Source organism: Nelusetta ayraudi, unplaced genomic scaffold (assembly GCF_046127955.1).
Source record: "Nelusetta ayraudi isolate G7.1 ecotype Tasmania unplaced genomic scaffold, CSIRO-AGI_Nayr_v1 ptg000022l, whole genome shotgun sequence".
Taxonomy (NCBI): Eukaryota; Metazoa; Chordata; class Actinopteri; order Tetraodontiformes; family Monacanthidae; genus Nelusetta; species Nelusetta ayraudi.
In genome coordinates, this window is record NW_027466072.1 from 4,180,576 (window position 1) to 4,195,300 (window position 14,725).

Here is a 14,725-nt window from a genome sequence, read left to right on the forward strand (position 1 = left end):
TTTTTTTCTTGTGGGGTTAATTTTATAGGGAGACGATAGTAACCCTACAATTATTCATTGAAATATGAAAACTTGACAGTGTGAACCCGCCCACCTTTCAATTTTAGTATATTGGGAGAGGCGACCCCCTACTGCAGTAGCTAAGTAGCATCAATTCCGCCTCATTTTGCTTTCCAAATTACTTTCATCATTCGCCAAATTCGTATACGGCGCAGCACAATGCCGTGGCTCGTACATTTGCATCAGTTCCTGTTTTGCTCGGTCATTTGTGGGCACCAAGTTTTATCGGCTGCAAAGCCAGTGAAGCTGTATGTAAAAAATATATAATAAGAAACAAAACAACATTCCCATCTTACGCTTCACACCAACTGAAGGGTTCCTGCACTCTGCGTGGCAGCAGCTCATTCCACAGGAACTTCATGACGGAAATGAAATGTGGCGTTGAAGCTGCAAAATGTTTTTAGTTTGCATTGAACCTCAAGAACTGTAACAGTAAAAAAAATCCCAGCAGGTTTCTTTTCTATCAGTTATTAATAAAACTTGGCATACTGTACCTTTCAAAACCAGAACCCCTGACCTCCTGGAGCTCTGCTGTCTGTAGCAAATCCAATTTTCTCAAAGAACCAATCAGCCGGTGGAACCTGACGTTTCTGATCGATGCTCACCAATTCCAGAGATTACGGTTATCCAAATATCCCCCGTGTGGCCAGAGTGCTCTTTCAATCACGGGGTAATTAATTATTCAGAGTGTGCGCTGTATATCACAGCAGCCAAACACCATCGATTGTCGGGTCGTTCAGGCATGTAAGGATGCTGGCTGATCAGAAGGTTTCAGCGCAGCTCCTGTTTTTCTATTCTTCTTCACTGCCGTGTTCAGCGCTGGAGCAAGTGCTTCAAGGGATAGTCCAACATTTGGGCAAATTGGCCTGTTGCCGTGATCCCTGTCGTCACAACGAGGAGGTGAATCATCAGTGGCTGTTGTTCTGAGAGCTGGTGGGCTGAGGTGAGGTGGCGGGGTTGGGGTGAACAGGGAAAGCCCCCCCCCCCCCCCCCCACCCCAGAACTTATCAAATACACAATCCAACAATTCCAAAACACTCTGGTGGACAAGTTGTGAACTGCACATTCACCAAGCAATCAATTAATAACGTAACGTTACAGGACAGAGATGTTTTTGAGGCAAGTAAAAAAAAACATTTGTTGAGAAGAAGCTGATCACGGTGAACTATGAGGTGGACAGTGACAACTACTAACTCTGAAGACCCACAGCCTGATTTACAAGAGCGGGAAAACCAGTCAGTAACGAACGGTGCTGACTGTGGTGTCACTGTGTTGCTCCACCCAGTGGGTCACTCCAGGAAGTAGTTTCCATGTTTTGCTTCCTGTGCCATAATGTTGCCGATTTAGACATACATACATTACTATTTGATAGTGTGGTGAATGTGCAGGTAATAACTGTGGGATTGTGTATTTGAAGAGTTGTGAGGCAGGGAGACGATCACCGTTCACCTCTATGAGTTCACTGAGCAGCTGGAGTCTCCGCCCCCCTGGATCTCAAAACAACAATAATAAAAGAATGGTACCAGCTCATATGACTCTAGGGTTAATGGCAATAAGTCAATTTGCAAAAAGGTTGAACTATCCCTTTAATAGTAGAATTTCAATTTTACTATTAACTGCACTCAAAAAAACTAAAACAAAACGTGTGGCTGAGCAGAGAGGGAAAAACCTGCACCTCAGACACATCAGAAGGAAGAGAATGAAGGTGTGGTTGAGTCAGACGGCCTCCTCAGTGTTGGCCAGGGCTCTTGGAATCACCCCAGGCCTTTTTGTTTCGCCACCTCAGAGAGCTGCACCGGCCAGGACCTGGCAGACCTGGGCGACCGCTTGAGGGACTGGTTCCAGCTCCTGCACGGAAACGCCAAGCAGAACCAATCTGGCCGGCCGGGCGCTGGCACGGCCTCAGGTCAGTGAAGGCAACACATGGCCGGCACACAGCCGCCTCGTTGTCTCCGCCTCCTCTCCTGGACGCAGGGACGGAGGTGCAAAGAGACTGAATGCTAATTGTCTCTGGACAGCGCTGGACCGGAGCCTCATCGCCAGCTGCAAGGATTCCATCGGCTGGATGTTTTCCAAGCTGGACACCAACGGCGATCTGTATCTGGAGCACGGCGAGCTGGCGGCCATTAACCTGGACAAGTACGAAGTCTGCATCCGGCCCTTCTTCAACTCCTGCGACAGCTACAAGGACGGCAAGGTCTCCACGGCCGAGTGGTGCCTGTGTTTCTGGAGAGAAAGTGAGTGGGGGGGGGGGGGATTCTCAGCCTGCCTTGACAAACCTGGGGATGGATGGGTGGATGGAGCTTTATTAATCCCTTCAAGGACAAGTCGATTTGATGAATGATGTTAAAACAGGCACATTTCACAAGACAGATAAAAGACATAAAATACATTCAAGAGAAAGTAAGGGGCAAAGTGGGTTGTTTGGCAGCTGTTCTTCGTCTTTATATACAAACTGCTCAATCTTTAGAAATCACATTTTCTCTACCAGCATATTTCTGTTCCCTAATATCTAGAAAATGAAATTAAAAAAAATTCAATTGCACTTTGTGACGTCAAATTCATGAAAAGACAAGAAATGAGAAATGTCCGGCCTTCACTTGCTTTTCTTGCTCTGCGAGATGCACACTGACCGTTAAAAGGTGCGCTTTCTCTCCATCAGTTCACCTTTTTTTATATCAGCCTTGGCAAGAGCGTTGGTCTGGGCTGGACCTCCTCACTACTGAGAACCATCTGACCCCGACTTTTTCCGAGTCACCTGACAGTTTGCCAGAATCGCTCGACTTGCTGCACACATTCGAGTTTCATCTTTCCATCGAGCTGCTGCTGCTGCTTCTGCTGCAGGGGAATGTAGCCGTTGCAGATTCTCCTCTTCTTGCACTTGAAACAGGAACAGAAATCCTAGTTAGCCTCGAGGCCGCCGCCGCTACTTCTGCCCCATGAAAGTTTCTTTCGGCTGCAGCCAGAACTCCCGGCAACGACCGCACTAGTTCTTCCACCAGGGGGCCGCTGGAGCGTCTCCTCACAACACTCGCTGTTCACCCTCCCTTCACGCCTCATTACGCCTCCTTTGCTCGAGCAAGGCTGATCTCTTCATATGGAAATTCAGGCAGACTTTAAAGTTTCTTCAGACAAGTAATATCCAGACAAGTTTATCCTATAAAAAGACATCCTTCTGTCGCTTTCTTTGCTTTTCTGGACGAAGCATCCACATCATCTTTAAACTATGATTGGCTTTCTTATAACAGTTTAAGAAATATACATTTTCTGCTCATATCTTCTGTATCTGTGTAATTAAATGTAACTCAAAGGTCCTGCCTTGTGAAACATATAATTGAGCAGTGATTTATAGTAGTAATGAGCATCTTTCTCGCTCCTTGTCAGTGAACTCCACAAAAAATGGGAAAAGTCCATTCTTTGCTTCTTTTCCTTCTTACAAAGTGGCACTTTGTGACATCACAAGGGGCACATATTGCCCTCCCAGTTATTGACTTTGCCAGTGACTCTTTCTATTTTGTCTCCTTTCAAACGTGGAAGGTCCAACAAAGTGTCATTTTTTGCAGGGGTCTATAAACAGAGGCTAATTCTGTCCTGGACATTTCCCTTTTTTTAAATGGTTAATTGATCAAGTCTGTTCCACTGGAGCCTCAGATGAAAAAACAAAACAAAAACAAAGCTCTAAAAATAATAGATATATGGGACCTTTTAAGGTCAAACAATATCTTAGAGTTGTGATTTTTCCTCTTGGCCAATAAATAGTTGCAGAGTTGCATCTGTCATTGTCAAAATAATAAAAAAAAATTTGACTTATATATTTACAATTGCAGGTTGTGCATATACTGTGTTTTCCAATATTCTCTCAGAGTGACTTTCCTTTCTCATGTGACTATATGAACATTTGTAGCTCAGGGTCACGTGACCGCTGTGCATCTCCTGGTTCCAACTATTCACATCCGAAACAAAGATCTGCGAGGCTGCAGCACTCGGCTGCTGTTTGTGCCTCCTGTGTTGTGGTGCAAGAAAAACTTGAAATGCCTTGAATGATGAAACGCAGCGCAATAGAACCCCACCACCATCACCAAAACGATTTTTCCTGACGAAACCTTGGTCAAACATGAAAGGTCGTGTCACCTAGCCTCACCGTTAGCGTAATTAGCAGTGACACTGCGATTATAAATGAAAAGAAAGGTGATGATGTCATGAAAAGAAAATAATCACAGGTGGGACCGGAAGCACTCATTTATTCAGAAATTGGCCTTCCCCTCTGATGTCATTATTTTTGTGTAGTGATCAGCTGTCTGCATGGAACTCATCTACCCGATAATCTCAACCGGCATTGCTTCTTTTCCCTCGTCCCCCCTTCGCCGCGCTGCACATTTGCATTTGCTCCTTTTGACCTTTGCTGAACAAATACAGGATATTCATGACAGTAAACTCATTTGCACATCCATTATGCCATCGATGGGGCATTTAACCTGCGTGCAATTGATCACACCGTCCACCCAAATCAATTTTTTCATTACTTGCCAGCAATGTTTATAACGCGCTCCACAATTAGTCATCATAATGATGGTTTTACAATAAGTAAATGTAGTGTTTGTGGCCCTAGTTGTTGTGCAAAGCGCTGCAGGGATGTAGCAAGTCTTTTATTTTAATCTTCAAACACTTTTTTTGTTTCTTTTTCTCCTCCTGCCTTAAGGGGATTTTCCTATTTCTGTTTTGTTTCTATTTCTGTCTGTGTTTTCTCAGACTTACAGTGACAAAGCGCTGTTTGTGCCTGATTTCCAGTTCAGTCCATCAGCCTCTGACAGGGAATGAAATATGAAATCGGAAATGTCCATGTTCAGAGCTTTATTTTTCTTTCTAGGCTCCAGTGGAGCAGGATTATTTACCAAAGTAACTCAACATCCACTCAGAAAACAGCACATTTAGCCCTTTGTTTGACGCCTACAGTCCTTAATTTCACGCATTTTCAGATGTTTTTGTTTTTTTATTTTAGAATCTCCAGTCTAATTTCCTTGAAAACAACATGTTTTTGGCTGTAGCTCAGGAGGTAGAGTAGATTGTCCAATGACTGAAAGGTTGGCGGTTCAAATCCCGCTCCATCCCAGTCTGTCGTTGTGTCCTTGGGCAAGACGCTTAACCCTAAATTGCTCCCAATGTGGCTGGCGGCGCTTTGCATGGCAGCAGCCACCCATTTGGTGTATAAGAGTGTAAGTGAATGGGGGAATGAGAAGCCATTGTAAAGCGCTTTGGGGTACCGTGAAGGTGCTGGTAAGCGCTATACAAGTGCAGTCCATTTACCATTTACCATAACCCTCTGTTTGCAGCCTCCTGCTAAAACTGATGCTTCGTTGGATCGTCCACATCTTTGTAAGGGGACAGAAACGAGGAGGCCTTAGGGGGTGGAGCCAACACCTGGCTGAGGGGTGTTGACACTGGCCTGGTATAGGCTTTTCGGGGTTGGCCGACCCAGGCAGTGTTAGGAAATGTTGCTGACGGGAGTTTTGCACAATGGTCGACCTTTAAACAAATCGGAACAATTCCAGTGCACGCTTACTGAGTCGGGCTTTCAGCGCTGAGCCGTCTCTGAGGCTTCTTAAACCGTCTCTCCTCTTGTTTGATTCCTGCAGAGCCGCCATGCCTTGCTGAGCTGGAGAGAATCCAAGTGCAGGAGGCGTCCAAGAAGAAGCCCGGTGAGTGCATTTCTCATCGGACTGCTCTGACGCTGCACCATTGAGTGGAGAGACTCGTGCAGCCAAGGCGTGAACTGCACCAACGCTGCTGCTGCTGCTGCTGCTGCTGCTGCTGCTGCTGCTGCTGCTGCTGCTGCTGTGACTTTGACTCTCCTTATGTAACCGGGTGCCTGGTGCAGCGGCCCGGAAGCTGGAGGAGACTCATTAAAGGGATCACAAGCACATGGTCAGGATTAGGGCCTAATCAGGCTGGGAGGGGTGGGATTTGGAGGGTTGGGGGAAGCGGCGCCGACTTTGAAACAAACAGGGAGCTAAAACCGCCGTTTGTCTTTTCAAACGAGTCCTCGTGCCGCCACATCAACTTACTTTAGGCTGAAGCTGCAGCTACCAATGACTTGATGAATCAAGTCGATCCATCAACAACGTTCTTCGATTCTATGAAAAGATTTTTTGAGTGGGTTGAAAACATTTGCAATAGACGTGTCTAAAAGTGACTTGTCCTTTATTCCAGAACTGGCTGAATCAACAAACACAAGAAGTTTAAAAGTAAAAAGACTTATTAAAAAAAACAACAACATCCTGACCTTGTGTGCGGGTCACAAGAAGCATCCGTGTGAAACACAACATTGGAAGCGACAGCTAAGCTAAAATTGGAATCAATTATTTTTCAATGGATTCTAGTCGATCCATCATCCCAACTCTGCTTTGGCCTGAAATCAGACGCCTGCATATATGAAACAAACAATGACGCCCCCTCAGAATGTGTGTGATTGTGTGCCAACAATTGGCCTCTGAGTCCTGGTCTTGCTGCAGCTCTCACTGGAACACTCATGTATGTAGCAGCAGCAGCAGGTGTCGGCATGTGTTGGCGTGCAGAGGGTGTAAATATTTAACGACACCGCGCACGTCCTCGCAGGACTGTACATCCCGAGCTGCGACGAGGACGGCTACTACAGGAAGGTGCAGTGCGACCAGAGCCGCGCCGAGTGCTGGTGCGTCGACCTGCACGGGGAAGAGCTGATGGGCTCCAGGATCCACGGCAACCCCGACTGTGGTAGGAGCCGAGGCGGGCGGGCGGGAGGGGAGCGGTGAGGCGCAGGAAGCCGCTGGTTTGATTATCAGTTGGTTCTCAAAAACCACAAATCATTAGGATGTTTATCAGCGCAGGTGTTATTCCCGAATGGCTCGCGTACTTTATGGTTTTGTGTTTACCAACAGACTGCGTTTTTCTGAAACCGATTTTTTTTGTAATAAAAACAGTTGTGATTTTCTTCCCACATTTGCAGATTAGTAAGTGAAAAGCCTTTTGTACGTCTCGGGACTTAATTAGGAGGGATAACATCTGCATCCGTGATTGATGTTATTGCCGTGTTTGCCGCTTGTATAACAAGATCAGAGGTTTATTTATTTTTTTCTCAGTCTCATCATCCACATCAAATCTCTTTAACTGTGAAATCTCAGTTTTGTTTTTGGATTTTCAAGACTCAAACTTGGACCAACAAAGCATCTGATAACTGTAAACATCATGTGGATGGATGGATGGATGGATGGATGGCTGGATGGATGGATAGATAATGTATTCATCCCAAAGGAAATTCACATAATTATGTGAATAAATATCATGTCAATGATAAGGGCTGACATCCAGATGGATATCTGGAAGTCAGCCCTTTGTGGTGTCACAAAGAGTGCAGACACATCATTGATAACCCTCTAGTGAGCACAGCCCCAGCCAGGTGTTCAATTAGCTGTTTTGAATCACAAAGAATAAAAATCAGTCAGATTATGGCACCGTTGGCGTTGCTTCAAATCGATCAGGCCTTAACATTCTGTGATTTCCGGTGCTGTTTGCAGACGAGTTGACGGGATATTCCGGAGACTTTGGCAGCGGAGTGGGATGGGAAGATGAGGAGGAGGAGAAGGAGGCGGAGGACAACGGCGAGGAGGAGGAAGAGGAAGAAGAGGAGGAGGGCGAGACGGACGACGGCGGGTACATCTGGTAGGGACGTCCCCCGTTTCCACACACGGAGAGAGATTTTTGGGAGAGCCTGGGTGGAGGGAGAGCATGGCATCGTGTCATCATCCTGGTGCTGCTGGTCCAGAGAGACGAGGACACACCACAGTTTGTTTCCCCCCTTTTTTTTTTGTCTTAGATACGTGTTGCTATTGCATCGTCTTCCTCTCTTGTTTTGGACCAGCAGTATATTTTTCTTCTGTTTTGCCCTCCTGAACGGTAGGACCCTCTGACTGCTGTGCCGTAGGTAGCTCAAGCTCATCAAGAATTCCTCCCTCATCCGCCCGCATCTATGCATTCTAGAGAATACCAGTCATTTTGTATCGTGAGAGCAACTGCTTGAGTCAATGTTTCACTTAAATGATCAGAGATTCCGAAAACGCCCCCCCCCCCATGCGTAGTTTGACATTTTTCAGAAATCCAAGTGTGGACTGGAGGTTTAGAGAGAGTGAGAGGTGGAGAAAAAGTTTTGCTGCTCTTATCTCAGCCGAGATGACCTGAGAGTAAACAGAGCTGCTGCAATCCTTGAGCAGATAGAAACAGTTTTGTCTTCAAGAAAACGTCAGTCTTTTATGTTTAATCCCTGCAGGAAGAAGAAAAAAATAATAATCGTGGGAAACGACAGGCTCTTATCTTTGCGTTTGCAATTTTAGTTTTTGTGCGGATTAAACAAAAAGATGTGATGATGCCGGCTGTGAGCCGCCGGACAGGATATAAAGTAGAGCGGCAGACAGACAGCGTCAGCATGACGGATCATTTAGCGGCTAAAGAGCCGCGTCCTTCCCCAGACTCCGGAGACTCGCTCCTAAATGGATGTTTAGAGTTCCGCTTTTGCTTCCTTTTACAAGGAAAAAGAAAAAGGGGGGGAAATACTGCGACTATTTGTTATTGTGGAAGCGCACATACACACAATGCTGCCCCCCAGTGGTTACAACAGATTTATATATATATAAAAAACTAAATACTGGCCTTGAGTCGGAACTTCCAGTCAGACTTAATTGATCCACAAGGGAAATTGTTTAATACAGCTGTGGTATCAAGAAGACATGAGTCAAACTGTATATGTACACCCCCCCGCCCCCCCCAAAAAAAATAATAAATAAATAAAATAAATCTATACCTTTAAAACAGTTCAATGCAGTGTGGTAACGTGCGTGCGTGTCTCGGTCATGTATATAAATCTGGTGTGAATTCCTTTTGTGTGAAGCAGATTCCAAGGCCACTTTACTTTCAAGCAACTTGTTGGGTTTTTTTTTGTTTTGTTTTTTTTGACAACAAAGGTTGTCGACAGCTCGCTGCAGTGTTTCTTCTTTTTCGAACCTTTGACGAGCTCTTGTGTTATGATTTCACCCGCACACGCCTGTACAGGATCCGCGTTCTCCAGGTGGCTGTACTTTTGTTGAAAAGTAGACTATTTAGAATGTACTTCAACACACACACACACACACACACACACACACACACACACACACACACACACACAATTGCACACACACCCCTGCAGTGTGAAAACCTCTGTGTTCTTCTGCTTTCTCTGATATCATGTGCAAGAATGTGCAACAGCCACATACTATTTGTTTTTTTTGCAACATGGGGAATTGTATTTTTGTGTTTATTAAAAAAAACAAACTAAAATGTGCGCATTACTTGAAGTTCTGTGTGTATACTTGAATTCACATTGTAATTGTTTTCTATGAGGATACCGTTGCAATGTCTCCATCCATGCTAACGCTAGGCCAGACTTATTGGTTGTTTTTAGTATTTGCATGTTAGTAAATGAGAATGTACATCTAGGCTGAGCACTTTACTAATAAAGGCACTGGAGCCAAACTCTTGAAAAGTCTCGTTTTCAATGGCATATGGCCGTCCCGAGGAGAGGAGACAATCATCTCATCTCCATCTTTCTCCTCTTCAGCCTCTAACGGCAGAGTATTTCTGCAACGATCCTATCGGATAAAGAGAGCGAGGCGAGGCTCGGGTGCCTGTGGGGAAATAAAATGAATTTGTCAGACAGAGGAGAGTTGACGTACCTCGCTGTCAGCCTGGAAAAGATATGTGCCGCACATTCACTGCTGCTCACAGCTCCTTCCATTTACCACATTTTTACTTACTGAGCGGAAAATAAAACATTTTGCCAGAGGTCTTTTTGAAGCATTCACTGAATTACCAAGAATATCAACAATGCAAAAAAAAAAAAATCTAATAAAAGGCAATAATACAATGGTGGCAGAGCTAAAATAAAGTCACACCTCTGTGTACTAACGCTGAGTGTGATTGGGTGGGAGGTTGAAGTGTGAATGTTTGACAGATGGAGCGAAAGGGGAGAAAATCAATAGTGCTGCAGAAGCGAATGAATGCAATTCAATCCAAGTGGAGTCACACTCGAGCACAGTTCATCCAAAAAGCTGTCAACGCAAAACTGTCAGGGATCACAGAAGGCCCCTCACTGCACTGAATATAAATAACTGCTGAGTTATGTTTGAGAGGTCCTGTATTTTGGCCATTTTTAGAACACTTTGTTGGACCTTCACTGTGTTTGGAAGATGACCAAAAGAAGGTTGTCCGGAAGAGGGCGGAGCCAACAGCCAGTTTGGGGGTGTTGTCTTGAACCATCAGTGCCCTTGATGGCACCAAAGTGCGGCGTGAACAAGCGAATGAGCAACAACAAAATGAGATGAGAGTGATAAAGAATTGAGTCTCAAATCTCTGCGCTGCCATGAATTACAGTGGGGCTGAGACAGACGCCCAGGGGGACGCCACCACAGAGTGGAGCATTCAAGGACAAGGACGGGGAAAGGACTCCGACCGCAGCTGGCAAGGCCTCGGGGGTCGACATGGTGTCATTCACACTTCAGTGGAGGAGCTGCAGTGTGGATATGACAAGCCGTCAATCGCTAGGTGACGACGAGACTCGCTCAATAACCTCAAATGTGCAAACGTCACAAAAAAACAGAAAAAAAAAAACCCAAGACAGTCACTTCAGCTTTTATTTTAACTCCATCAAAATTGCTTTTCACATCTACAGGATAAGTGCGGATGCTAAACCACCTGCACACGGCTTCTCCGTAGTTCAACTGGTGCTAAAGAACCCCAGTACCCTACAGCGAGGGCCGAAGGCAGCTACTGTACATGTAACATCGTCATTATACATTATTTGCAGTATTCAGAAGCCAGTACAGAACCCTGCTCAGAGGGAGGAGCAGTTTCTTTCAGACAGAACTCTTATTTCAGACACACTCATCTGCAGCTTACATTAGAAACAAACTATTATAACAATTATTTACGGTACTGTGAATATGGAGGGGCAGGGGGGCATCCACACTCAAAGACAAAGCAGAAAATCTTAATTTACATGGTACCATAGAAACATTTGCTTTTGCACTCTCATACCTCCAACAGATACTCAAAAAGTGCATGGGTGCTGCTGACAGCATGGCTGCATATTGCTCAGGCTTCAGACCACAGAACAAACTATGACACAGAAAAAAATCATGGATCGTTTCATAAAATGGCTGCTTTCTTTGAACTACATTTTTTCCCCTTTCTTTTTCAAAGACCGTGGAGCTGTGCCCTGTGCCTTACTCTACTTTATTGCTTTCTGGCATTTTGAGGTATTGTCTTATTGCAGCCATCGCGATGCAATAAAACACAAGCGGCAGTCATGGACCACAAAGTTCTGTTCGCCCTCACAATCCACCCCCCCCCCCTTTTTTTCCCAATCTCTAAGTTCTGAAGTTAAAAATGTCTTGTTTTGAAGGAAGTCATACTGGGATGCCTTCAATGCAATATGTTACATACAGAGAGCAAAAAAAACTTGCAGTCGGTTTACCAAAAAAAGAGAATGCTGCAGTAAAAAGCAAATTCCATCTAGACGCCGCGAGCGGGAAGCACATCACTCGTAGCGCACACACACGAGCGAGCAGTTCACTTTTACTGTTCCCTCCAATATCAGTGCGCTTTTCATACGGGACATTCTGTCTTTCTACCTTTGTTCCCCTCAAAGAGGATTTAACGTTCTTTTGGCTCAACCCTCGGCTCTGCACGTCTCTGGTTTGGTACAAATCTCTCTCCCCGCTAATCCCGATGTTATTAGCACACGTCTTTGGCTATATGCTTTGAAGGCAGCGTCTGCATAGAATCAGATTTAATTAAACAAATCCCTGATTGTCTTGTTTCTAATATATTTGCAGGTTTATTTCAAATCTATGCCGAGGTATCTTGATTTCAAGATAGACCACCGGGACCTTAATGATTCGTCGCTCGCTTCCTTTTGAACTCTCCCGAAGCGGTTGGTGTATTTCAAAATAAATAAAGTTAACTGAAGTGTACAACATCTACGTTTCTGCATAATGCATGGACACTCATATTGCAACTAGGACGTCTCGGTCAACTCTCACACAACAACAGGATAGATCACCGTGATCTACTTTTTAAAAAAGTTTGCATACAAACCTGTAAATCCTGACATGAAGGCTTAACACTTTCAGTAACACTGCTTGGAGCCTGGGCTGATTGACACTTGGTCCCCACCCCTCGGGGTGGAGCCCATCCTGTCGTGTCAATCGATGTATTGCGATAACCATCGGAAACCTTCGCCGTAGCCTTGTTTCCTCAACACGCTGCACATGAAGATCTCCAGCGGGCGGGCGTTCAGCTCCTTCAGCGACACGTTTCCCTGTCGATGACGAGATAACAGAGGGCGGCGGTCAGCGCGCAGCGGGGACGCGGCCCCTGAAGAAGTACGAGCGATCGATAACGTGAACCTCTTGGCTGAATTGCTGTGTTATGACCACCTTTCCTGTCACTTGGCCATCAAGAGCGAAGGCTCCCCTCAGTCCTCCTTCACTGACAGCCTCCGGGCGGTCGATTTTGTTTCCCAACACCAGCACCGGCGCGTTGGCGATAGTCTCGTCTCCGAGGAGGGCCTGGACACGCAGAGGCAGACCACCACACTTTGTGACAGAGTGCAATTCGGGACGCTGCCCGTGGCAACCACGCAATACGCCGCGCAGTGTGCTGCATTTTTGAGCACTCATAGAAATATTCAGGTGCACAGTGTCATTTTTTTTAGGCGTCTTCTGTGCTGAGCCTGCACTATTATAAAATCAAAGGTGACGTGACAAAGATGTGGGTTGAAACACGGCGACGCGACTCACGTCAAGTTCCGACTTGGACTCTGAGAGCCTGTCGTGATCAGCGCAGTCCACCAGGAAGACGACTCCGTTCACAGCTGGCAGGTAATTCTTCCACACTCGTCGAGCTGTCCAAAAATAAATCAACAAATAAATAAGCAGTTTGCGCCTGTCGAAATAGATGAGGGACTGTGTGTTCAGCTGGGTGGGAGGGGCAGGGGGAGGGGGAGAGTTTTCCAGCTGGGTTTTTACAACATAATGTTGCACATTCCATTCAGTGCTCAAGAAAAAAGGGGAATTCACCTTGTACGTGTCCACCCAGATCAAATGTGGTAAATGTCATCCCTCCAATTGTGAGCTCTTCAGAGGCTTTAAGAAAAAAACAATGAAAAAAAAAAGAGGATAAATTCAAAGTGGCTGAACACTAAAGTGTCAAAAACAAAACTGCACTATCGCAGTAATAATACACACTTCTAAATAATGGCAAAATATGGTCTGAATAGGATCTTACTTGGGTGCAGAGTTGGCACATGCTGTCCAAGTCGATCATCTTTCAACATGTGAAGCAGCGTTGTTTTACCTGCATTGTCCAGGCCCAGAAAAACCAGCTTCCCAGACTTTTTGTACAAGCCTAAAGAAAACATTTTACAAGTGTGTCCAACATGTTAATTACGAACCAATCACATATTCCTCTATGTCTGATAATGTGGTGATTTTAAATGTTTTTTGTGTTTTTACCTAGGAACTGTAAAATACTGCTGAAGCCGTTGTAGATCCAGTCGAATAAGAAAGACATCTTCAGTGTTTAACTGGAAGAAGATTGACAAAAATGGGTTGAGGTAAGTAAAAGACCTTTAAATACATTATGGACACTTCATTGAAATATTTTGAAACTGTGCTCCAATCTGATTTGGGGCCACAGCTGTTTCCCTCTGGATTATACAGTCAAAATATACAGACATGCTCACGTACGTCCATAATTATAATAAAGCTGTGTGTCTTAGAACGTTTAACTTTTGTTGTTACGTAACTTTCACAACTGTGACCGAAAAAAGTGTAGTTTGTCGCAAAATCCGACATGACAATTAGAGATAACACTAAGATGACGATTTTTTTCCCCCCCATGTTTCTACTGTGTGTGTTTGGCATGTCTGATGCCTTTGTCTGGCCTTTCTGTGAAAATTAGATTGTAATTAATGTGATTTCTGGTGAGATTTGAATGGAAATCAGGTTCGAGGAGAAAAACACTTTTGGGCATGACAGGGCAACTGTGAGATGCAGCATTGGAAGCAGGTACTAAATGGATCATTAAATTCAGAAGGGCATAGTTGAAGTCACAATTTCATGTATTATTGATCAAATCCGATCACTGAGTGATGTAACTGTCAGTTTGTTTATTATGACGCAACAGGTCGGCGGATACTAGGCTGGCTTGTTCGATGAATAAAATACTCCCGACTCGTTCAAGTTATGCAAGTGTTACAAGCTCACACCGATGTGTTTTCTTACGCCAGTAAAATGACACAGTGGTGTTGTTAGATAACGCGGTGGTTTAGCTAGCGAACCTTAGCGTGACGCCAACTATAAACCTTTGCGTGCGCATTTTGGCGACGTGTCAGCGGCGCGCATATCCACCACTGAGCGCGCAATTGTAGTGCGTTACGTTATGATTACGCACCGTGGTCTAAATTGTTTTCTAACTCTACGGTTTGCCATCTTACCGCAGCGCTGTCAGCGGCTTGGCTTGTCGTAGTGTAGCCGGTCTCCTTGGAAACTGTCTGCACTTCCGGTCCAGCTTGTTCGCCGTCATGGAAATGTGGCGT

General features: G+C 45.1%; 2 protein-coding genes across 2 annotated transcripts in view; one reads left to right on the forward strand and one right to left on the reverse strand.

Moving 5' to 3' along the window:
• LOC142889244 (testican-2) overlaps nt 1-9,600 on the forward strand; it is a 44,922-nt gene extending 35,322 nt beyond the window's left edge. Inside the window, exons 6-10 of the mRNA XM_076027871.1 lie at nt 1,851-1,966; nt 2,079-2,297; nt 5,694-5,756; nt 6,673-6,810; nt 7,611-9,600. Coding sequence (XP_075883986.1) covers nt 1,851-1,966; nt 2,079-2,297; nt 5,694-5,756; nt 6,673-6,810; nt 7,611-7,759 — 685 coding nt within the window. The 3' untranslated portion in view covers nt 7,760-9,600. The remainder of the gene's footprint in view (nt 1-1,850; nt 1,967-2,078; nt 2,298-5,693; nt 5,757-6,672; nt 6,811-7,610) is intronic.
• A 1,143-nt stretch (nt 9,601-10,743) lies between these two features.
• On the reverse strand, nt 10,744-14,697 carry sar1aa (secretion associated, Ras related GTPase 1Aa). Its single transcript, XM_076028176.1, has 7 exons — nt 14,624-14,697; nt 13,641-13,711; nt 13,414-13,533; nt 13,206-13,271; nt 12,927-13,030; nt 12,564-12,695; nt 10,744-12,445 (listed from the first exon to the last, which is right to left on the reverse strand). Exons 2-7 carry the CDS (start codon nt 13,696-13,698, stop codon nt 12,329-12,331), a joined length of 597 nt encoding a protein of 198 aa, XP_075884291.1. The 5' UTR covers nt 13,699-13,711; nt 14,624-14,697; the 3' UTR covers nt 10,744-12,328.
• Nucleotides 14,698-14,725: the final 28 nt, after the last annotated feature.